General features: G+C 42.2%; 1 protein-coding gene across 1 annotated transcript in view; it reads left to right on the forward strand.

Annotated features, from left to right (window-relative positions):
- The window catches only part of NMNAT2 (nicotinamide nucleotide adenylyltransferase 2), a gene marked incomplete at its 3' end in the record, with an annotated part of 193,365 nt that overhangs the window by 37,159 nt on the left and 131,226 nt on the right, over positions 1-24,980 (forward strand). The window contains exon 5 of the mRNA XM_082833824.1: positions 5,628-5,773. Within this exon, the coding sequence (XP_082689950.1) occupies positions 5,689-5,773 (85 nt within the window). The 5' untranslated portion in view covers positions 5,628-5,688. The remainder of the gene's footprint in view (positions 1-5,627; positions 5,774-24,980) is intronic.

Genomic DNA, 24,980 nt, shown 5'->3' on the forward strand with positions numbered 1-24,980 from the left:
TCCTTGACAAACTCATCAGTAGAAACACTGAACACTTAAAAACAGTAGGTATTTTGTATGGAACAACTGTGGAGTTTGACCTAAAGCTGAGGATATGCTTTAAAAAAAAAAAACAAAAAAACCTCATTTACTCACACATGGTCTTATTTGATCCATATAGGACCCCTATAAAGCACACACGGTATGTATTATGGTATAGTAGTCCCTGCTTATCAATGGGGGATACGTTCCAAGACCCCCAGTGGATGCCTGAAACTGGGGATAGTACCAAATCCTATACATACTATGTTTTTCCCTATACGTAAAAACCTATGATAAAGTTTAGTTTATAAATTAGGCACAGTAAGAGATTAACAACAATAATAATAACATAGAACAACTACAACAATATACTGTAATAAAAGTTATGTGAATGTGGTCTGTCTCTCAAAAATTTCTTCTTGTACTCTATCACCCTTCTTGTGATGATGTGAGATAATAAAACACCTATATGATGAGATGAAGTGAGATGAATGACATAGCATTAGGCTACTATTGACATTCTGAGGATTTGTCAGAAGAAGGATCATCTGCTTTGGGTGATCCTGGATCATCCAGCCATGACAATGTCTATGGTTAGATGTCAGGAACAGATTATGTTGGTGGTTGGGGGTCCCAGGCAGGATGGAGGCAGAGGGTGTGAGATTTCATCATGCTATTCACAACAGCATGTAATTTAAAACGTATGAATTGTTTATCTCCAGAATTTTCCATTTAATATTTTCAGACCGAGGTTGACCAGGCATAACTGAAACCTCAGAAAATGAAACCGAGGATAAGGGTGGACTACTGTACTTCCAGTCTTAGCAATAAATGACTTGCCCAAAGACAAACAATTAGCAAGTGACAGAACCAAGATTTGCTTTCAATGTTTTTCTATTCCAGTTCCTGAACCCTCTTTGGGGATACACAAATTAGAGATAAGCACAAATAAAATTACAAGAGACAATTAGAATCACAACCAATTAATCTAATCTATAGAATTTAAACTGTTACTTAAGAAGACATAACCTACAAGACTGAAACATTTATTGCATTGTGTTACAAATTCACATTTCATTGTTACTCTCTCAGCACTGGGCTGGTAAAAAAAGATTTTTGTACTTGATTCATTGGTAAATATTTATTGACCACTGTTCTGTGTGGGAATGTTGAATTGGACTTTTTTCTTTCTTTCTTTTTATTAAAATTAACTTGTAGAGTTGAGTGAGTGTCCAGTCATTCCAGCAAGTTACATTGAATTTTGTTGCCTACTTTTCCATTTTTCCTGGGTAAAGGAGGGAAAACCTGAACACTTGGTATGGCAATTCTCAGTCTGTTCTTCAAACCTCTGCTACAAAGTTCCATTCTCTCATTTATAAAATAGGTATCACTTATTGACCATCTATTATATGCTAGGTGTTCTACATTACCGGTAATCTTCACATCTCTGTGGTTTGGTGGGTATAGTTATCCTCATTTTTATGAATGCAGTTAGTCCAGGTATACCTTGGAGATATTGCAGATTTGGTTCCAGACTACTACAGTAAAGTGAATATTGTAATAAAGTGAGTCACATGAATTTTTTGGTTTCCTAGAGCCTATAAAATTTCTGCTTACACTATACTGTGGTCAATTAAGTTTGAAATAGCATTATGTCTAAAGGAAACAATGTACAGGGCTTCCCTGGTGGCGCAGTGGTTGAGAGTCCGCCTGCCGATGCAGGGGACACGGGTTCATGCCCCAGTCCGGGAAGATCCCACATGCCGCAGAGCGGCTGGGCCCGTGAGCCATGGCCGCTGAGCCTGCGCGTCCGGAGCCTGTGCTCCACAACGGGAGAGGCCGCAACAGTGAGAGGCCCGCGTACCGCAAAAAAAAAAAAAACAATGTACATACCTTAATTAAAAAATACTTTTTTGCTAAAAAATGATAACCATCATCTGTGCCTTCAGTGAGTTATAATCATTTGACTGGTGGAGGGTCTTGCCTGGATGTTGATGGCTGCTGACTGATCAGGGTGGTGGATGCTGAAGGCTGGGGTAGCTGTGACAATTTCTTAACATAAGACAGCGACGGAGCTTCCCACATCAGTTGACCCTTCCTTTCACTTGAACACTTAGAGGCCATTCTAGGGTTATTAATTGGCCTAATTTCAATATCACTGTGTCTCAGGAAATAAGGAGGCCGAAGGAGAGGGAGAGAGATGGGGTAACTGCTGGTCAGTAGAGCAGTCAGAACACATTTATCAATTAAGTTTGCCGTCTCATATGGTGTGGTTCATGGTGCTCCAAAACAATTACTGTAGTAACATCAAAGACAACTGATTGCAGATCACCATAACAAATATAATAACAATGAAAACAGTTTGAAATACTGTGACACAGAGACCCAAAATGAGCAAATGATATTGGAAAAAAATGGTGTAGATATACTTGCTTGACTCAAGGTTGTCACAAACCTTCAATTTGAAAAAACGCAATGTCTGTGAAGCTCAATAAAACGAGGTATGCCTGTATAGCATAGCAGTGAAGCAAGATGAAACAGTAGGCTTGGATCAACAACGGGGCCTTCAACCAAAATTACCAGGGTTTGAATTTGAATCCATACTTACTAGGACCAGTTATTTCATTTCTCTGTTCTCCCTTATGCTCATCTCTAAAATGGGATAAAATTATTTGAACTCATAGAATTATGGTGAGTGTTAAATGAATTAACATCTGTAAATGGCTTATAATGCCTGGGTTTCTACTGATATTCAGTGAATGTTAGCTACTGTTGCTAATTTGGTGTGCCCCGGGGCTGAATCTGAGGGCCTCTTTTCTTCTATATATATATATATATATATATATATATGTTACTCCTTAGGTGACCTCATTTAATCCTTTGGTTTTAAATATAAAACTATACTGATGACTCCAAAATTTATACTTCCTGCCAAAATGGTACTTTTCATATGTAAGTCAGCTCATGTAACTTCTCTATTCAGAACCTCCAGTGACTTCCTATCTCTCCCAGTGAAAAAGCCAAAGCCCTCACCAGGGCCTATGAGGCCCTATTGATCTGTCCTACTTTTCCACTTGCTTTCTTTTGTGCAGCCACATGGGTGTGCTTGTCGAAGACTCTCAAACACTCTTGCTCCTCAGGCTCTTTGCACTTGCTGTTCTGCCAGGTATGTTCCTCCCCAGATATTCAAATGACACATTCCTTCACTTCTTTCAGGTCCCTGCTCAGATCCCATCCTATCAGAGAGGCCATCCCTGACCACCTTGAGTGAAGGAGAATTTCCCTTTCCTTTTCTTCTCATCCAGCTTTATTTTTCATTATGGTATCTGTTACCATTATGTTTATTTTATTTTATTTTCCAATGGTCTGTTTTGCCCTCTAGTACGAGAGCTGTATTAAAGCAGGGACTTTGTTTTGTTCACAGCCTCTAAATCAAGTATCTGGCATGTGGCAGACACTCAATACATATTTATCGCCCAGCTAATAAGTGTCAGAGTTTCCTACCCAAGTCGGGCTCCCCTCAACAGCTCCTGCTCTTCTGTCCCACTAATCTGCATCCCCTGTGAGGGAAGATACATCAAATTACAAATATACATCAGTTCTTAGGACTTATCTTTAAACTGGAAATTTTATGCATATTAGGATCAATTTGCTGTTCAGCATAATTTAACAAATATTTACTGTACACCAACTACATGCTCTTAAATAAGAAACAATGACCAACCCACTAAAATAGGTAGAAATTTATCCAAGAATCTTGAAGCCCCCAAAAAGTAAATATTTGTACTTGTGGATCTCTAAGTTCAGAATTATTATGTGCACCTAAAACTAATACAATGCATATGCCAGTTATATCGCAGTTTTTTGAAAGGCTATTTAAAAAAAATCTCAAATTATTAGGTTTATTTATTGTATCAGAATAGAACATTGGTCATCCCTGAAACTTCCTTTCTCCATCTTTCTCACTCTCAGTCCACTCATTTACTTAAACCAAATTTCTAGACATTTTCCTAGATTTCTCTTTCCCTCATCCTTCACATCCAATCCATTTGCAAAGACTGTAAACTTTATCTACAAAACTTATCCTGAGACCCTTTGCTTCTCATCAGTTTCACCTCTATAAAACCTAGTCCAAGGACAACTGCACCTGCTTAGACTACCAGGAGGATTTCCTAAATGCTTTCCTTCCCTTCCCGTTTTCCACCTAGCAGCCAGAGTGATCTTATAAAAATGTAAATTACTTACCACTTCTCTGCATAAAAGCTTCAGTGGTTTCCTTCTGTTATTCCTCTCTAAGTTATTCCTCTTAGAAAAACACCCAAACCCTACCCTAGCCTACAAGCCCTACTTGATTTGGTCCTAATCACCAGTCCAATCTTCTCTCTTAGCATTTTTCCCATTATTCATGCAGTCTGGTCACACTGGCCTTCTTTCATTTCTAGGAGCACAATGAGCCCTTCCCCGTCCCAGAATACTTGTACTAGCAACTCCTTGTCTTTTGGGTCTCAGTTTAAATTTCACCACCCCAGAGAGGCCTTCCCTAACTTCTTCATTTCAAGTGGTCCCCTCTTCTCCATTCACTCTTTGTTGTGCCAGAGAGTGAACTGCATTCACTTATTGTGCATTGCACAATTGCCATCTAATATTTCCTTCTATGTTTGTTTTGTTTTTGTTTTTTTGTTTTTTGCGGTACGCGGGCCTCTCACTGTTGTGGCCTCTCCCGTTGTGGAGCACAGGCTCCAGACGTGCAGGCTCAGCGGCCGTGGCTCACGGGCCCAGCCGCTCCGCGGCATGTGGGATCCTCCCGGACCGGGGCGCGAACCCGTGTCCCCTGCATCCGCAGGCGGACTCTCAACCACTGCCCGACCAGGGAAGCCCTTCTATGTTTGTTTATTTTCTGTCTCCTTCCAGTAGAATGTAAACTTGATGAAGACAGGGACTTTGCTTTATCAGCAGTGTTTATAACAGAGCCTAACACATAGTGGGCACTCAAGGAACACTTGCTGAATGGGTAAATCTTTGTCTCAATTTTGATAGCTTATGTAAGATCACAATAATTTTCTAACACAGCTTTAATAACTCTGTCACATCCATGTTCTCATTGCTTCAACCCACAAAAGGAGCAGTATGCCCGGGGAAGGATTCAGGTTCCCCCTATTTCTTGGCAACCACTAGGTCAAATCGAACACTTTTAGAGTTGGAAATGTTCGAGAAAGTAGGTGTGGACAGAAAAATGTTAGATTGAGGGAGGAAAACTAATTCAGAAGGAGGTAAGAGAAAGAGCTCACACCATGCTGATGGTTGCCTGTCAGTGTTCAGGGTTCTGGGCTTGGGTACCACATCTTATATGTAAACACTAAGGAAGAGAGCGTGATGGGGTGGGGTGAGGGTGAGAGAAAGGGAGGAGAGGGAGACCAGGGCGAGAGGCGTGAAAGAAGCTAGAAGGAAAAGAGGACGGAGCTTAGCGATACAAAAGCAGCCTCGGATCTTGCCGGCGCTGCAAGCGTTAAGGGGAGGCGGGGAGTGACGCGGTTTGCGTCTGGAGCGGCTCCTTGGAGTCCCCAGCATCCACCGCCGGAGCCTCGCCTTCCTTTCTCCCTCTGCAGACGTATCGAGACACAAAAAGAGAGGCGACCCCTGGACCAGCGCGAGGGACCCACTCGCACCATGACCGAGACCACCAAGACCCACGTTATCTTGCTCGCCTGCGGCAGCTTCAATCCCATCACCAAAGGGCACATTCAGATGTTCGGTGAGTCCTCCCGCCCACCCCCGGAGACTGCTTCCGCCTCTCTCCTTTCCCCGGCACCTGTGTTTCCCAGGGCGTCTGACGGTAAGGCGAGTACGCATCTGGAGAGGTGTGCTGGCTGATCCAGCTGGTGGGAGGTCAGCCCCTCTATTCTGGGCTCCCGGGAGGGGACGCAGACTGTGCTTCCGAGGCGTCACTCGCTCGGGCCAGACCCTCCTCGCTGGGGGCCAAGGGGTGGGGGAGGGGAGGGGCCGGAGGGGAGTGTTGGTTCGGATTGGTGGGAGGTCGAGGTTTGAGAACTGGGGTGCGGTGGTGCGGTGGTTTGGCTACTTGGCCGGTGAGGATCGGGATGGGGGCAGAGGTTGGGGCGCGGAGAAGGGAGAAGGGGGTTAGAGATAACGTGCTGTTTGTTTAGGTTGGGCCGAAAGCTCGAAGGAGTTAATGGTGTATATGCTTCAGAGACACAAACACACACAACACACCAGGAACAGGGCTGGGCTTCAAGGAGATTCGTTTATGGTTTGGCTGCTGGTTCGGGGCGGCCCGGGGCAAATGTTTGAGGGTTGTGGACAGTGGATTGCGCGCGCGAGGTGGATGGCTTAGTGAATGTGGAGGTGGGGAGCAGGGGGCGGGGGCCTGGGCTTGGCTGCCGGGACCCACCGCCTAGGAAGGGGAGAGGGCGGGGCGGTTGCTGCAGGCTGCCCTTTGCGAGCCGGTGTTGAAGGATGGGGCCCAAGTTGGCTGAGGCTCTGCCCAGGTTGGCGATGGCTCCCACAAGGTTTGAGGCGTGTGAGTGTATGTATGACTCTATGTGTGTGTGTGTGTGTGTGTGTGTGTGTGTGTGTTTGGGGGCTGGGCGAGGCGAGGGCGCATCATCGCGCGTTTTTTTCAAGGAGGCTTTGTGGCGAAGAGAGAGGCCGAGTGAGCGGGGGCTCCTGGCTGCTGGTTGGGATTGAGAAGTGGTGGGAAAGGTGATCGTTGCCTGACAGAGATCTCGGGCCACCGGTGGGTAAACGGCGGGGCTTCGCTGCTGCTCCAGGAGGACCCAAAGGCGCGGGGGCTTGCGCGTTTAGACCCTGAGGGAGGCACACGGAGGTCACTTTTGAAGCAGGAATTGAGGAGAAGTTAGAAGTCGGGATGCTTTTCTTGTGGCAATGAGAGAAACGAGAAGAGGAAAGCGAATGGACTAGGGATGGATGAGTGAAGGGTGGGAGGCCTTGCGCCGGCCGGCCAGTGAGGCGCTATCCAGAGACAGCGGTGCTGAAACGCAGGGCGAGCTGGAGCCGGCTGCAGGCACACGTGTTTACCCGGAGCCTGAGGATTGCGTGGGCCCTCCTAGGGCTGTTTAGTGAAAGCCACATCATATCGGTAAAGACTGGGAGAGGTGGCTTAGAATAAAAATATTCCTCTCTTAAACCTAAAAGGTGAGTTAAACTGGGCACCCTTATTAAAAACCTCATGGAAAGAATATACTTTGAGCAGAGTGCAGATCACATAGGCACATTTATAGGATCCAAGGAGGGTGACTGAGGTAGCCATCCCTTCCTCACCATACTTTCGCTTTTAAAAGTGTTGTATCAGGAGCTGGTGCCAACTTACCTATTAAATAAAGACTTTTGTTCTAGCATCAAAGTAGACTAGAGCATCTCATCAGCCTTCTAAGGGAATATCAGTGCCCTGAAAACACTCTCCTTTCACTTTCTTTTGATTCTGGTGTCTTCACCCCTGTCCTTTTTTTCTTCTCTGTCTGTATTTCCTCTAGTCATTTTATATGGCTGTACTTTATTCCTCGCAGTTGCCCAGACAGGGAGGGACTTTCCTCTGGAACTCCTTGGCTCTAGTAATCTTTAGTGGGCCAGCAGGTACTCCTCCTTTCTTCCTGGGACTAAGGATGTACCTAATTCCACTTGTTTTGGATTGCAGGAAGGGTAGATTCAGATTGAGAACCAGGGATTTTGTTTTGCAGCTAAAGAGAGTTTAGTAATGGTGATAAAGGCTTTTGTTAAGTTGATGCTGACCTGCCAGTTCTCCATGAGTTTAGAGGAGAGAGTATATGGAAATAGGTATGGATTACAGCAGGGAGGTTTAGACATAGAATAGGTGAAAGGAGACTTTGACAGTAGTGACTTTTGCTTGTTATTGGAACTGAAGAAGAGGAGAGAATATCAACAAAGACTTTTGAGTGTCCATGAGTTATGTGTAATCCAGAGAGCAACATGGAAAGAGGATACGGTATGCTCACTGTGGCTTTAAGGAGCTTATAACCTAATGAAGGATTTAGCACATATACATTGAAAAGGAAACAGGAACAAGAACACAAAATACATATTAAACAATTTTTTTTTCTGTAGAATCTCTTATGGGAATCTTTGAGCTAGTGATAAGTTTTGTAATTTATTTTTGTAGAGCAGCTTCTGATTTACAAGGCATTTTCATCGTGTATGTCACTTATTCTTAATAAGAAGCTTACAAGAAAGGCACCATTATCTCCATTTTACAAATGAGAAACTGATGTTCAGAGGCTAAGTGGCTTTCTTAAGTGGCTTAAGTGACATGGAGCGTGGGTGGCAGAATTGAGACTGGAACCTCACATTTCTGATTCCTCTTGAATAGGCCTTTGCACTGTAACAAAAGCAGAAAGAACTGCTCACTAATCTTCTGACTGAATAATTCCATGAACTCTATTTCCTTCAAACATACACTAACAGAGAATAGAATTCAGTTGCCATCAACTAAATGAGATTCCTAAATACGCATTTCCTTAAGAGCTCTTTCCCATCTCTAAAGAAACCAGGCATCCATGACATATTTTCTCCTTTTAAATGGCTTTAAAATTTTTTCCCCCAACAATACAGAAATAATTAATGCAATAAAATTATCAAACTTTTAAAAGATGCCTGCAATTTGTAATAGAAAAAAAGTATAAAGATGCAAACAGGACTTTGAAATTAGACACCTTTAATAGAGCTTCTATATTTTGAAATACAGTTGCTTACCAAAGAAAAAAGGGACTATAAACAAAACAAAACAAAAAAGTGTCATTCAGAACGAAAAACTCAGGCTTCGTCTCTGTAAAGTAGTGCTTGTCCAGTTCTCATTATTTGTAAAGTAATTTAGAATGAGCTTGTCTTTTTATTCTGAAAGGGGAGTTGATATTATTCCTATTTGTGGCTATGGGACCATATAAGAAAAAATTAATATTAAAAATTTATTTATTTATTTATTTTTGGCTGTGTTGGGTCTTAGTTGCTACCCGTGGGCTCTTTGTTTTGGTGTGTGGGCTTCTCTCTAGTTGTGACGTGCGGGCTCCAGAGCCCTGTATTCTACACTGCAACTAGAGAAAGCCCACGTGCAGCAACAAAGACCCAGTGCAGCCAAATATATATATATAAATGAATAAATTAAAAAAAAATGGGTAGTGAGAACTTTATAAATTGTTTTCCTTTGTGACACAGGCCATCAACAAAATATATTCAATAAAGATACCTGTTCCCAATATCTTATGCTTATAACAAGGGAAAGCTATTTCTTTTCTTAGTACTCATATATTTTCCATTTAACTGTGCCACTAGAACATTTCTTTCACCACTCCCCCCGCCGCCTCATCCTCCTCCACCTCCTCCACTCTTCTGTTACCACAACTAGCTCCTGCTCATCTTTCAGATTTTAGCTTCAACAGTACTTCCTCAGGGAACCTCCAATGACTCCTCAATTAAGTATGGTTACCCTTACTGACATTTGACATTTGATCCCACATCACCTTATACTTTCCATACCATAACTCTAATCTCATTCTGTGTTTCATGACTATTTGCCATGCTAGACAGTAAGATTTATTAAGATAGAAACCATGCCTGGTTTAATCATTGATTTACTTCCTAGTACCTAGCATGGAGTAAGCTCTCCATAATAGTATACTATAATAATAATTGCAAATAAAGAGTATTTATTTATTTAAACATTGTAGCAACTGTAATTTTCTTTTTAAAGTAGTTATGTATTCAGTAATTTATTTATTTATTTTTGGCTGTGTTGGGTCTTCGTTTCTGTGCGAGGGCTTTCTCTAGTTGCGGCGAGCGGGGGCCACTCTTCATCGTGGTGCGCGGGCCTCTCACTGTCGCGGCCTCTCTTGTTGGGGAGCGCAGGCTCTGTAGTTGTGGCTCACGGGCCTAGTTGCTCCGCGGCATGTGGGAACCTCCCAGACCAGGGCTCGAACCCGTGTCCCCTGCATTAGCAGGCAGATTCTCAACCACTGCGCCACCAGGGAAGCCCTAAAGAGTCTTTGCTTCATAATAGTTGCTGAATAAATAAAAAATAAATGAATGTCGTTCCAGGTGGAGGAATCAACCATGCATAAAGGGCTGGGGTGATGAGACAGAGAGCCATGACATTAGAACAAAAAAAAGTTCAGGATGACTCAAGGAGGAGGGGATTGAGAAATAAGACTGGGAAGTTAGGTGGCAATCTGATCAATTATGAAGGCTTGTAAGTCATATTAAAGAATTTAGATTTTATCCCAATGGCAGTGACAAAATATTGCCTTTTTTAAGTAAAGGGATGTCATAATCATATTGTTAAGATTATGATTTAATTGAATTTTGAACGGAAACTGGTGAAGGGCAAGGATGGAGATGTAGTGAACAGATGGGCACCTATTTCAGCAATACAGAGTTCAAGTCAGAGAAGACTGTCACCTTGCTCAGGTTGGTGGCATTTGGGATGGAGAGTGAGTGTATTTGAAAATATTTAGGAGGTAAAAGAGATCCTTATTTGGTGATTTGACGGGTGGGTGATGGCAAAGTAGTCCAGGGTAACTGGCAGGTTTCCATCCAAAGTGGATGAATAGAGAACATTGGAAGAGAAGCAGGTTTGGGCTTGGTGGGGAAAGTGAGGCTTCATACTTCTTACTCTAAGATTTTGGAAATAATGTATTCTAACCAAGTACTAATGCAAAAGAAGGAAATACCTAAATTCAAAGTCTCTTTGTAACCTGGGACATCTGAAACTTCTAATGAAAGCTCCTAGTAGGTTTTATTTGGATTATTCAAAATTCTTCATGCAAGAAATATATTGAAATTCATTAACATTATGGAAATAAAAAGATAAAGAATTTGCCAGCTTTTTTATAAACTACGAGATGGGAGAAAATCAAGGTCCTAAAGTTGACTCTTTTATAATGTTGAGGATATGAGATTGGAAACAGTTGATGCAGTTCAAAAGACCATTCCAGAACTTGCCCATCACTATGGTGATGGCTGTAATAATATATTTAAGTGGACGCTTGGGAATTCTAATTCACTGATAAGTTGAATGTCCTCTAATGGAAACTCATGGATCACTCATGGTAGTTTCACTGGCGAGAGCTGTGTCTACTCATGACGTGAGAATAATGGCTGAAAAAGAAAATTTAGATATTTTTGTCCACATGAACAGGTAGTTTGATTTACTTTCTCCTGCTGAATTGATTGACTGAGCCCCACGTGGACACAATTATGCTAATTACGATAGGCAACTCTCCCATCTAGAATGCATCCCAGACCAAGGAACAGGATATAACCGAGAAGGTTGATGTACTATGAATTTTGAAATGAAGAAATATTAATTTTCAGATTCTCTTCCCTTTTTGTTTTCCTTGATCTTATTCTACATATCCAACCCTTTATGCTTAAAACTATCAGAATTAAGAGATTCATATGACTTTTAAGAAATAGTTCAGATTACTGCTCAGTAGGAACCTCCTTTAAAATGTTATGAGTCTCAAGAGAAACACTTCTACACAAATTTCCAGTTTTAGACCAAGTCAAATGAACAGCCTAAAATGCAGAGGCAAACTAAACTAAAAACATAACCGGCAAACCCTCAGGGCTGGATCTCTCTCTGTTTCAGAGAGATCCTCAGACAAGAGAGGAAAATGCAAAACTAGACGGATAATCTATATTTTCTGTTATTTTTCTATTAATAGGTAATAGTTGTGAAAGTAGTCTATGCATGACTGGGAAAGAGAATGAAAACCCTGTTTTGAAAGTGTTTCTTTAAAAAGATTCAAATCTAAATTTTACAATATCATTGTCCTCTCAGCCACCAATACAGTGTTGTATATGTAGTGGGTGCTTAATCAATATTTAATGATACTATGAAATACACACTTTCCAGTAGAGTTCTCGTTCATTTCTAAAGAGTTTTCAGATCATCCTGAATTGCTCAAGAAAGATCCTAAGGGCACAATGGAACGCATTAAATATTTTTTAAACACCAGTTTAAAAAAAAAAAAACACTCAACACACAAAATTTTGGTTAAACAAAGGCATTTAAAATAATTCTTAAGGATCTGATCTAACAAACTAAGAACTGGGATATAGGAATGCATTTTATAGAGAATTACACAACTTTATTTATGGATGTGTTCCATATCTCAATATATGTAAATGCAGCATCAGTTTAAAAGGAACAAAGTTTTCCATCGCCAGAGGTTTTCCAATCATAAGCGTTCAAATGCATAGAACACATTTGTTTTTTTAAAAAAATACAGTTTGGCAGATAGCCTCAGAAGTATTTTAGCCTAAAAAAGATGTTTGGTGGCTTACAAGGTGTGACTAAGGCCATCCTCCCGGCTTTGGCTCCCTCCTCCTTTTGTACAGTATCTCTATGGTTTATGAACTCTGCAGCAAAGGCAAATATTATAAACACTACCAGCATCATCACCTTCCCCATGATCATTTTAATAATGGAGTTAACCTTATTTGAGCTTCTTTAAAATCTACTACCATTAAACTGTTTTCCACTAAATCTATGGCATAATTCTCTTTAGTTCTGAACAAGTGAGCCAACAAGGAAAATTCTTGTAATTTGGGGGATAAGGGAGTAAGAGGAGGAGGCAGAAAATGAGCAAGACTCAGAGGCTAACCCCAGGAAGCAGTAGCAGCTAAACAGCACTCTTTCTCTGCTCTCTCTCCTGCATCATGTTGTCTCCACGTGGGTCACTATGCTGCTACATATTGACCTCACTTAATACTTACCAGACAGTAGGAGGGTGAGTGAAGTATAGCCCCTAGATAAGGCTAAATGCTTATAGTTTTTCTCTTATTCCAGTTGCTTAGGTCGAAAACCTTGGACTAATGCTTGATCCTTCTCTCTTTGCACATCCCATCTAGGGCAGCAAATGTTTTTGGATCTATCTTCAAAATAAAACTAGGACCAGTCACTTTTTCCCATCTACAGCCCTGATGTAAGCCACTGTTACAGTTCGTTTACATCATTGCAATAGCCTCTTAACTGATCTCTCTGCTTCTACCCTTGGCCCAATACTAAATTCTCAACAAAATAGCTGAGTGATCCTTTTAAAATGTAAGTCAGATGTACGTCAGAGCATGTTGCTCCTTTGCTCAAAATCCTCCAATGGTTCCCTATTTCATTCAGTGTCAAAGTCATTTTAATGACCTACAAAGGCCTCCATGATCTGCCACCTTTCCCCCTTCTCCCCCTACCTCATCACACCTCTTTCCAACCTCATTCTTAGCCAACTTCACTGACCTCCTTGTCTTGGCCTTAGAGTGTGCACTGAATGTTCTCGCTGCCTGGAATGCCCTTCCCCCATATATCCCCATGTCTAATTGACTCTCTAAGTCTTTGTCCAAATGCAACCTTCTCACTGTCTACTTGGCAGGTCCTACTCCCCTGATCACATAGTTTAAAATCACAGCTCACACACTCCCAGTCCCCCTTGTCATGCTCTACTTATATTTTTTCCCCTTACTTCTTATCCCCTTTTAACAAAGCATGTTATTTATCTGTTATATTTATTGTTTAATGTCTGTCTCCCCAACTAGAACGTGAGCTCTTCAATGGCAGTGATCTTTGTTTACTCGGCTCACAGACGTTTCTCATGCTCCTAGAAGAGTTCCTGGCACATAGTAAGTACTCAATAAATGTCTGTTGAATGAGTGAATGAATGAAATGTTAGAATTACCTACCACCCTGACCTTAAGTCTAGATCCTTTCTGTGGTAGGAAGGGTAGAGTCTTAAAAGGACTCAGTATGCGTTCATTCATTCATTCAGCAAATGTTTATTGAGTTACGAATGTGCCTCTGGCACCATGCTAAGCCTCAGGGATATGAAAATTAAAGGCATTCCTTCTTATGCCTCAGGGACATCATCTTCTGTAGAGGAGATAAACTACACATAGCAGTTCAGGTCATAGTGCTATAAAAGGAGGGGAGGATGACGTACAGTGAGAACATAGAAGAAAAAGTGATCACTCTAGACATGGTGGGAGGATCATCAGGGCATGTATTAGTGAGAATGAGCTTGAAGGTAGGAGCTGCCCAGTGGACAGGATGGAGAATGGCATTCTGGGCTGAGAGCTGGGTACGTGTAAAGGCCCCAGACATCATGGCACATTAAGGGATCTCCAGGGAGCTTGTTAGATGACTGGAGTGCGGGCAGGGACAGGAAAGGGCAGGAGACCAGAGAGCCAGAAAACAGGTTTTGGCAGGGGTGGAGGGTAGGCACCAAAGAGTTTAGACTTTACTCAGCCCTTTTAGCGATGGGCAGAGGAGTGCATTCCAGATGTGGGACCTACATCCCAAATGTCAGTGTTCCCTTTATTAGGGCTCTGACACCATGATTTTTTTTTTTGGTGATACGCGGGCCTCTCACTGTTGTGGCCTCTCCCGTCGTTGCGGAGCACAGGCTCTGGACGCGCAGGCTCAGCGGCCATGGCTCACGGGCCCAGCCGCTCCGCGGCATGTGGGATCTTCCCGGACCGGGCCACGAACCCGCATCCCCTGCATCGGCAGGCAGACTCTCAACCACTGCGCCACCAGGGAAGCCCCTGACACCATGATTTTATCTAAATATTTTAAAGTTATTATTTTTGTATCACTTTTCTAAATATAGAGGGCTTTTTTCCCCCATGCATGATTTTAAAATTTTGTTTATTTATTTATCTATTACTTTCTGAAATGGAACCATTTGTCCATTCTACTGAAGGAATAAATAAGTGGGGAATTATACTGCTGTACAACCCACCTAAGCAAATAAACAACCAACCAACCACCTCTCTCATAGGAAGTTGTTCTCACCTAGGTTCTAAATGTAGCCCTTCTGCACTTCAGTGGGATTGTTACAGGAAGGGGGACCCCTTCGAGGGCCCGAGGGTGGGCTCTTGTCTAACACTCAGAAAGACACGTGTGTGTGTCTGTGTGTCTGCTGACAAAGCAAGAGACTCTATTGGGAAGGGGTGCCTGGGCGGAGAGCAGCAGGGTAAGGGAAACCTGGAGAACTGCTCTGCCACGTGGCTCGCAGTCTCAGGTTTTATGATAATGGGGTTAGTTTCTGGGTTGTCTCTGGCCAATTGTTCTGACTTAGGGTCCTTCCTGGTGGCATGTGCATTGCTCAGCCAAGATGGATTCCAGCAAGAAGGATCCTGGGAGGTTGGTAGGACTGGCATCTCCTCTCTTCTTTCAACCTTTACCCAGTTCTTCCGGTTGGTGGTAGCTTGTTAGTTCCGCCTCATTCTTTAACAGGACCTCCTGTTGCAAGATAACTCATGCATGTGGTTACTGTGATGCCAGGCCAGGGCAGGCGGTTTTGGTCAGTTGTTCCCCTAACAGTATGGCGCCTCATTGTTGTTAGAGTATTTTCAGATTTGGTGAACTCAGCTCACCCTAGTGTGATCTTCCTTGATTTTTAAGCATTTGTATCATGCGCCTGTTCTCTTTCCCCTAGGCTTAATTGTCTGAAGAGTGAGGACCATTGGAGATCCTTTTCTCTGACACTTGTTTTCTGCTCTAATCCTTTCAGGAGGTCTTGAACAAGTATACTGTATATCTGCTCTTGCTATAAAGCTATGGGTGTCCGTGACTTTGAAATTTACTATATCATTTTAAAGCCTCAAATAAGTGACATTCTATTGGGGGGTTGGGTTTCCCAGTGCTTTATTCTTCAACATTTCTTCAACCCTTCATCTTGGTACCCACAGAGAGGTGGAATCCTCATTCCATGGAGCACTGAGATTAAACTACATCAATAACTGTTCATATCTCTTTTGAGATATTTATGTGCTGATAAATATTTAGCAGTGTGTGTGGTTCATCACAAAAACTACAAGATCTTCAAAATAAGGCAAAATGTTTTTTTAACTTAGAGACTGTCACCCATTATAAATTAAAATTAAGAAAGACAATATAGCATTGTACATAGAAATTTAAGCCATAATTGCCTCATTTACCATGAACCAATCTTGCTAAGCACAGTTTAAAAATTATTTACTTGTTATGCCCCAGGGAGTCAAAGTTTATAGATAATACATGGTTTTCCCACCCTGTGAAACATGTTGATAAAGAGTGGGTAAATGTCTCAGTTTTTCTTATTGCTTCATTATTTCTGTCATTAGTTCCATTATATATGGAATTTAAGAAACTGAATTGCTATTGATTTGAGAATATACTTAGTCTCCTTTAACCTTTGTTTTGTCATCTGTAAATAGGGTGATTGATATAACCCAGGGGTCAGCAAACTACAGCCTGCCAGCCAAATGTGGCATGCAAGCTAAGAATGGCTTTTACATTTTTAAATGGTGGAAAAAACATAAAAGAAGAAAAATACTTTGTAACACATGAAAATTTTCTGAAATTAAAATATGAGTATTCATAAATAAAGTTTTATTGGCACACAGCTACACTCCTTCTCGTGAAAACTGTCCGTGGCTATTTTCAAATTACAACAGTAGAGCAGAGTAGTTGTGACAGAAACTGTTTGGATTGCAAAGCCTAAAATATTTGCTACTTTCTGGCGGTTTGCAGAAAAAGTTTGCCTATCCCTGATATTACCTACCTCTAGGGGTTGGAATGGGGAGTGAATTTAAAGGGTTCTAAAAATATAAAGTGCAGTTGAAGTCCATTACCCAGAGGAACTCTTTAATGAACAATTTTCAGTCTAAACTAAATCTCTAAAAAGACTCATTTAAGCAGCAAATGTAGTTTCAATTTCATAATTGTAATTTTTCTGGCTGACTGAGTAAATGACTGTGTTCACAACGGGGATGATTTTCTGGTGTTTGGTTTACATTGGACATTGATTAGCCCCTCTGGCTAATGTTGCACGTTTATCTGCTGCTGAACATTTGATGTACTTTCCCAGAACATCCTTTACCTCAGGGGTCTCCAACCCCCGGGCTGCGGACCGGTATGTATCCGCAGCCTGCAGCCTGTTATGAACCAGGCCACACAGCAGGAGGTGAGCAGCTGGCTAGTGAAGCTTCAGCTGCTGCTCCCCACCGCTCCCCATCACTCGCCTTACCGCCTGAACCATGCCCCGCCTCCCACCGTCCGCGGGAAAATTGCCTTCCACGAAACCGGTCCCTGGTGCCAAAAAGGTTGGGGACCTCTGCTTTACCTGATTCACGGCTGCCTCCTTCTTTCAATCTAATATTTTGTATCCTTTATATTTGAGGATTTTAAAAAATCAGCACATCAATTGCATCAGGCTTTTACAGGCTGCTCTTGCAGTCACATCTCGGTTTTCTGCAGGATCTCGCCTGCCTCTGAACTCTGACAGCACTCCGCTTGTACCTCTGGTATAGCCCTTAGCACACTGTGCTGTGGGTTGTAGCTATTTCAGTCCATGTTTCATATTCTCTATCAGATTTAGGCCCTTGCCCACGTCATAGGGCTCTTTGTATCTCCTACAATGCCTAGCACAGTGCTCTAGGCACATGGCAGTTACTATAAATATTTAGCAAATGAATGAATGATTGAACTGTTAGGAATATTCAGAATCTCAAACCTTAGGCAAAATAGGTGATTAGAAATCAGACAAGAATTTGGAAACCAGGAAACACAGGGAAACAGAAATTCAAGTATGACAGAGTCAGAAAACAGGACAAATAGCAAACATTTAGGGACTTCAAAACTGAAATGGATTGTTACCTCAAGATAGGAAGGCTCATGTGTTATAAGAAGGGAACCCTATCCCAGAGTACAGCCTTTCCAGGCATCCACAGGGGAAGCGGCAAGTCGTGTTTGGGGGCTATTAAGTTTGTAGCTTGGCAGGAGTAGAAAATGTGGGTCAAGGATGAAGGTGAATCCTGAAACTATCCACTGGGTGCTTCCGTCAGATGTCTGGTACATCCAGCAGTGGTTTCTCAGTGAGGCAAAAGTAGGTTTGGGGATGACAAAGGAGTTAAGTTTTACTTTTATTTATTCATGGTTTGAAAAAGGTTTTATGTACATGGCACCTGGCACAGGGAAGCTTTGTATATTATTTACTCTACTTCATACAAACAAAATGGACAAAAAACCTTGGTTTGTCAATTGTAAGTTTTCATTTCAGAAATCACAGAATCTCCATTTGGAGGAGATTTAAAAAATCACGCAGATCCTCATCCAGTCCTGAAATCTCCTTTAAAACATCTTCGCAAGTGTTTGTCCAGACTCTGGCTTGAGATCTTCTAGAGCCAGGGAATGCACTATTTTCCAAAGCAGCCGAATAGCACTTGGCACAGTTTTACTTTTTTCAAGATTATTTCTTTTATTGGGCTGACATTGACCTTCCTGAGACTTCCACGTGTTGGCCCTAGTTCTTTTCCTTGAGATCCATGGAACAGGTCTAATTTGTCTTCCTCTGTTTGTGAGACGTTCGTATAGCTGAAGACAGCTACTCAGCCCTCCTCACCAGTCTTCTCCGTAGGCTAACAAGTTCCTTCAGCTGGACATCTATTACTGTTTCTAAGTCTTCATAACATCCTGGCTCATCTTCTTCAAACATATCTTCATTGTCTACATCCCTCTTTAAACGTTATGTCCAGTTTGTGATGCAGCATTCTGATGTGGCATGATGTGTGCTTTCTTACCTATTATTGAACGTAGTTTATTGGATGGTCCCCTTATTTGTGGCACCGTGTCTCTCTAATTGAATCAGGTAAGGCAACCTATGGCTAGCTGCATGCTGAAATGTCCTGACGTTCTGAATAATGAATCAATTTGATGGACTACACTACTAAACTTAGTCCAATTTATTTAAAAATCTGCCTGGTAAAACAAAATTGATTAGTATACTGCCAAGATGGGTATCTTCTGGAACTTTGCAGGTCAATGCACATGCTTGGTTGTATGACATGTAACATGCTGCCTTCAGAATAAGAAAGAAATTTTTCAGGTTCCGGAACAGGGCTGACACTAGAAGTCTCTAAATTGTTGAATTATCAAGTTTCTTAATATTTCATTTCAGGGGCTTTTTTTTTTTTTTTAAATGGGTTCTGTTGAGCGCTCCAAATCAACTCTTGTCCATGTTTAAAAGTCCTGGTTTTGGGACTGAACTCTGAACCTTCCTCCTATCTTGTCTAGCTTCTCCCTTCACAATTGTGCTATTAGCACTGCCCTATTCCCAGGGCTCCCTTGAAAAATGCTCTTATTCCCTGCAGTGATGACTTTATCCCAACAGAGGTGGTCAGTGTCACATTTAAATTGGGCAGATGGAATCCTTAAGAAAACAAATAACAAAAAAGTAATTTTCCTTACGGAAATTTCCAAATATGCAAAAGTAAACAGAATTGTAAATGAACCCCAATGTACTTGTCACCCAACTTCAGTAATTATCAATTCATTGCCGGTCTTTATTCATTGGTACTCCTACCCCCACCCTGCCCTATATTCTTCTGAAGCAAATCCCAGACATCCTATTGTTTCAAGGTGAGATCCTTTCAGCTAGTATATATTTGCTTCTCTGTCTATATGACCTCCATTTACAGACTGGATCTTTCTCCTTTCCATTTCATGTTTGTTTCCTCGACAGTTTGAGTTGCGGACAGGGCTGGTATGGGGACAATGTCTAATTTCCATCTTTGAGTAGATATAATCATACCTTCACCCCAGTCAACAGTGGGTGACACAAGCATCAGCGTTGCCTTTACCGCAAGGGATTTATGGTCTTTCCCATCTTTCTTGCGTCATATGGGGCTTCCAAGGCGCCCCTCCAGAGTGGAACTCCCACTGGACACAATGGGCCATTCTTCCATGACATGCAACATTCCTCTCTTTATTCCTTGTCATTCAAAGCCATGAATGTCTGTGTTAGATGTTCCTTCCTACATCAGTGGTTCCCAACCTGGGGACTCTGAACAACCAGGGTTTCTCATAAATCAGAATAAGGGTCTGAGAACAGTTTCCAGTATCTCTAAGCATATGCAGTCACCCTCAATATGGCACAGGCTATGTGTCAAGTTTCTGGGCTTTTGCTTGCATTATTATTAGTTTGGTGAGATAATCTCATATTGATCAGGAGTCCTGCTTGGTAGCTATAGATGTCTTTGATGAGCCAAAAAAAAAAAAAGGCTTTTTTTTTTTTCTTCCATTTCTTCATAAGAAGAGCAAAATAATTAAACAAATTCTGTCTGGGGACAAGGTTGGCTCCTGCCAACCTTTTTGAATTCTGGGCTTCTATTTGGCCTGCCTTTAACCTCTGTAGAAAATTAGAATAAAATCCTTCTTATTGGTCCCTTAATCCTTCCCTTGTGTTGTTTAAAATCAGCTTTTCAAAGTGTATTGTCATGCAGTCGTGTTATCATTTGCATTTAAATGTAGTGAATAAAGATCTCCCTGTTGAAGTCCTTGGGGGATGTCTAAGCCCAATATCCCAGTTTGCCCAGTAAATCTTATGGCTCTGAATATTGTACAAGAGGCTTGAATAACTTCTCCATATGGAATTTGCTCTTCCCAGCTGCACTTGTTTTGTAAAGATTGGTTTTTCGTGGTTTCATTTGTGGTTGTATTGAGCTCTAACAGTGGATGGAGAAGGAATGAAGGGGACCTGGTAAAGACGGTCTCCTGAGTGGGGCCACCCATCACGGCCATTTAATGTAGTTTTTCTGGCCTGGCTCCTCTTCACTTGCCCCCATTCCCCACGCAATACAACCCTCAGTAATTTACACAAACACATTTCTTTTAGATGCAAATTTGGTTAATTTCAGTCTATTGTGATCATAATTTTTGTTTGTTTGTTTAAAGAAATGCAGAAATACATTGCGTTTGAAAAGGCTGGGAAAGGGAAGAGGAATAAGAAATGACACTGTTTATGAGGAATGTCATTTTATTGTATGACTATAGCTGTGGGGAAAAGTTTGAACTTTAGAAATTAAAGACATGGGGAAGAGAAAAAAATCCAGCTTGAAAATTAGGTGATCTCAGCTTTCTTTTCCTTTTCCTTTCCATAGACTTGAACTATCTCCAGAGGGCATTTGCCCAAAGGCCTCTGTGGGAAATGGAACCACTGATAGACACTCTGGCCTGTGTTGTGACCAACTCCGTTCATCTCCATCCAATACATAATCATTAAAAACTAACACATGAGCTAACATTTATCGAGCACTTACTTTGTGCCAGGCACTGTTTTAAGAGCGCTCCTTGCCTTACCTCATTTAATCCCTACAACAATCATATTATCATTCCCACTCAGCTAATGATCAGAGAGGTTGGGTAACTTGTGTCAAGCCACACAGCAAGTGCATGGTGGGCAGAAATGTAGACCCACATGCTCTGACTCTGGAGATCACTGGTTTAACTACTGCAAAACACTGCCTTGCTCGTTTGTGTGAAAAGGGACCCTCAGCACTACATTTGGGCATGTGACAATGCAGAAACAGAGGCTAGGCCTCCTCTAGCGCTTGCATCTACTATGTGGGCCAGAGCCAGGGTTTGTGGGCAGAGAGGCTGGCACTGCTCTGGGGATCCTGCCCAAGGCAACCAAGTGTGATTGGGCCAGAGGACTCTGCAGACCACCAAGGAGACCTGTGGGCAGTCCAGAGGACAGAGTGAGGAGCAAAGAGAAGGACCTGGCCCAGAACCAGGAAGCACTGGAGGGAAACAGGAGAAGATTGGGAGCAAATCAAGAAGGGCCTGGGCAGTGACGGTGAACAGAGTGAAGTAGCCCTGCTCACCATTTTGCTTACTTACAGGCACAGGGTCAGAGTGGACAGATATAAGTATAAAATTCTCTCCCTTCTTTTATATTGTAGTTGGCAAGAACATCTACAGATAATTATTCAGTAACCTTCCTCCCCCCAACACACTGTAAAATGAGTATAGTAATACCTACCTTTTGGGGCTGTTGATTAAATGACATAATGTGACTATATTGTAATACCAGCTTTTTTGACCACTTGGCTCTCACCTTGGGCCCCAGTGCATTATTGCACACGCTGAAAAAGCACAGATCCAGCCTCTAGGTACTAAGTGATATAGATTTTACCAAACATTTTACCAAGAGATAGCAGGGGTTACAATGTGAATCACCAACACTTTCCAAAATATTTCACGTAACTTTAGGGAGAAGAAATTTGGTTCTTCCCCGTATGGCAGCAGGTTCATATCTCTTCTTCCAGCAATTTCTCCCCACCTCCCCATGTCCTTCCCACAAAATGCCCTCGGTCCCCCTGCCCTCACTTCCTTGGCCCAGCTCCCCCTCCATCCCCTCCATCACCTTTCCCATGGCTCTAAGTCCCTTGGCTGGCCTATCCCACTCAGCAAGCAAAAGCCACCACCATTAGTCAGACTGTGCCCAGCTGTAGTTCTCCAAGTATGTCCCAGCCACATATATAAAGGATATAGTCCATCCTGCCACATACAGAGTTTTTAGCAAACTATCTGGCCCACAGTAAGTGATGGATAAATGGGGGTAATAGTAGTTGTTGCCAGTGTCTGTCCCGTGATGTCTTGCCTGGGCCAACACGCAGTCACCCTGGAGGTCTGGTTGCCAGTGTTTGTGGAGGATTTGGGAAATGGCTGAAAGGCAGAGGAGGGGAGGTGATTGCCATCCAGGGACATTGTAAGCGGGTGGGGATCTCCAGAGGGACTGCCTCCTGTCCAGGACAATTTGTAATTCTCCTTTCTGTAATCACTGGTGGCTTAACTGTCAGTGAGAATAGAATGACTGGCGAAGACATCCCACCCATTCCCGCTGGGCAGAGCACCTCATTTAGACATGAGTCCTTGGTAAGTCCTGCAAGGTAAAGCTAGGATCGTCTGTACCCCTAGTCTCCCTGCAGAAGAATCAGCTTTGGCTGCTGCTGGAAGGATCTAGGGCCAACAGTCATGTGACTGCTCATCCTCTAGGAGGGCTGGCAAGAGAACTATGGTTTGGGGCCACATTTTTGTTCCTGTCTTCACCCTATTGACACTGGAACTAATGGTGACTTTGGGTAGAGAGAGGCTCCACAGAATGGGGAATAATCAGATATGCGGTTGGAAGAGGCTCCAGAGGTCATTCAGTCTCTTATTGGATACTTTTCATGACAGGGAGCTCATTTCCAGGCTGTTTGATTGCTGGACAGCTTCATTTGTTAGAAAGCGCTTCTGTCTTGAACAAAATCTGTGTTCCCATAACTTAGGGTTGACTGTCCTGATGCCATCTTCTCCAGCTGTCAACCAGGCTATTTTATTTAGCTTTTCTATTACCCCCATTCCCTAGAATCTAGAAAGAGAATCTTGAACATCTTTATTTTTCAAATGTACAATGATACATTTTGTAGTATTTCCATCCAACATTTGGAAGCACTGTCCACCCCGCTGACAGAGGAAGGATTTGTGGGTAACATGTTAATAAGTTATTACTGGGCATCTCTAAATAGCTGATCTTCTCCATTCCCCATCAATTTCTATTCCTTTCCTCATCAAAGCATTATCACCCCGACATATTTTAGGAGGTGTTTGTTTATTGACATCTCTTCTCTAAGAATATAGACTCCATGAGAGCATAATCTTGTCCTGCTCTGTATTATCCTGTACTGTATTCCCAGTGTTTAGAAAAATGCTGGAACATAGGAGGTACTCGATTAATATTTGTTGAATTAATCAAGAGCCAAATTAGGATAGTGACGGCCCCAGATCCTGTCAGGACTCATCTGAGTACTCCAGAGAAGGACAAGTTGTTTCTTCAAAAGTCTATAGCAACAATATAGTCCTAATCCTGGAGTCAGGGGAACAGCGCTCATCCCACTTTTTGTACTCATTGCCTGGATAACCCTTAAGGGCACATTTAACTGCTCTGGGGTTTATCCTCCTCATCTGTAAAATGGGATTGACACTCTCTTCCCTGTTCAATTTCAGAGTTGTCCTGAGGATAAAATACAACTATATGGGAGAAAGAATTCTGTAAACTGGAAGGCACAATATAAGTATAAGAGTTATAACTGTTATTATTATTGTGTTTGATGCTGTATAATCTTTGTAGCAAAAGTATATTTAGCCTGAGAATGAATTTATCTTCCACTTGAGATGAATCAATTTCTGGAGCAGTTAGAGATTATTTGTTTTCCAGAGTTGTTCGTTATGAGTTTGCTTACCACCACCACCACCACCAATACTTTTTTAAGTGCCTGCTATGTGTAGGCAGTAGTCCAGTTGCTGGAGGTACATCAGAGAACAAAACAGACAAAAATCCCTGCCTTTGTGGCATTTACAGTCTAGAGGAGGTGGGGAGACAATAATAATTTTGTAGTATATTAGGGTTGTAAGTGCCAAGGAGTACAACAGAGAGAGGGGGGGAGATGGAAGAATAGGGAGTACCAAAGGTAGAGGTTGCAATTTTAAAGTGTGGTCAGGGGAGATCTCACTAGATGCTGACACTTGAGCAAAAACTTGAAGGCAATAAGGGACTTAGTCATATGGATGCTGGAGGAAAAGCATTCCAGGCAGACACAACAGCAAGTGCAAAAGCCCTAAACTGAGCACTTCCCTCAAATGTCCAAGAAAAAAATAAGGAAACCAGTGTGTCTGGAATAGAGGGAAGGGGAGTGGTAGATGAGATTGGAGAGATAATGGATGGCCAGATTGTGTAGGACCACACAGGACATTGTGAGGACTGGATTTTACTCTAAGGGAGAAGGGGAGACATTTGAAGGTCTTGAAGAAAACTGTTACATGATCTGACTTCCAGTGACTTACTCTGACTGCAATGATGAGAACAGACCATTGGAACTGAGACTAGAAACATGTAATAAACAATAATATAACTGCTACATATAATCTAGAGAAGAAACTATGGTAGTTTGGACCAGGGAGGTAGAGGTGGCAAGAAGTGATAGGATTCTAGATGTATTTTGCAGGAAGCACTGATAGGATTTGTTAATATGGATCTGTTTTGGTGAGAAAGCACAAGGAATCAAGGATGAGCTAAGGTTTTTGGCCGGAGGCATTGGAAGAATGGAATTGCCATTTA

The sequence above is a fragment of the Leucopleurus acutus genome (genome assembly GCF_964270905.1).
Source record: "Leucopleurus acutus genome assembly, chromosome: 2".
Lineage (NCBI taxonomy): Eukaryota > Metazoa > Chordata > Mammalia > Artiodactyla > Delphinidae > Leucopleurus > Leucopleurus acutus.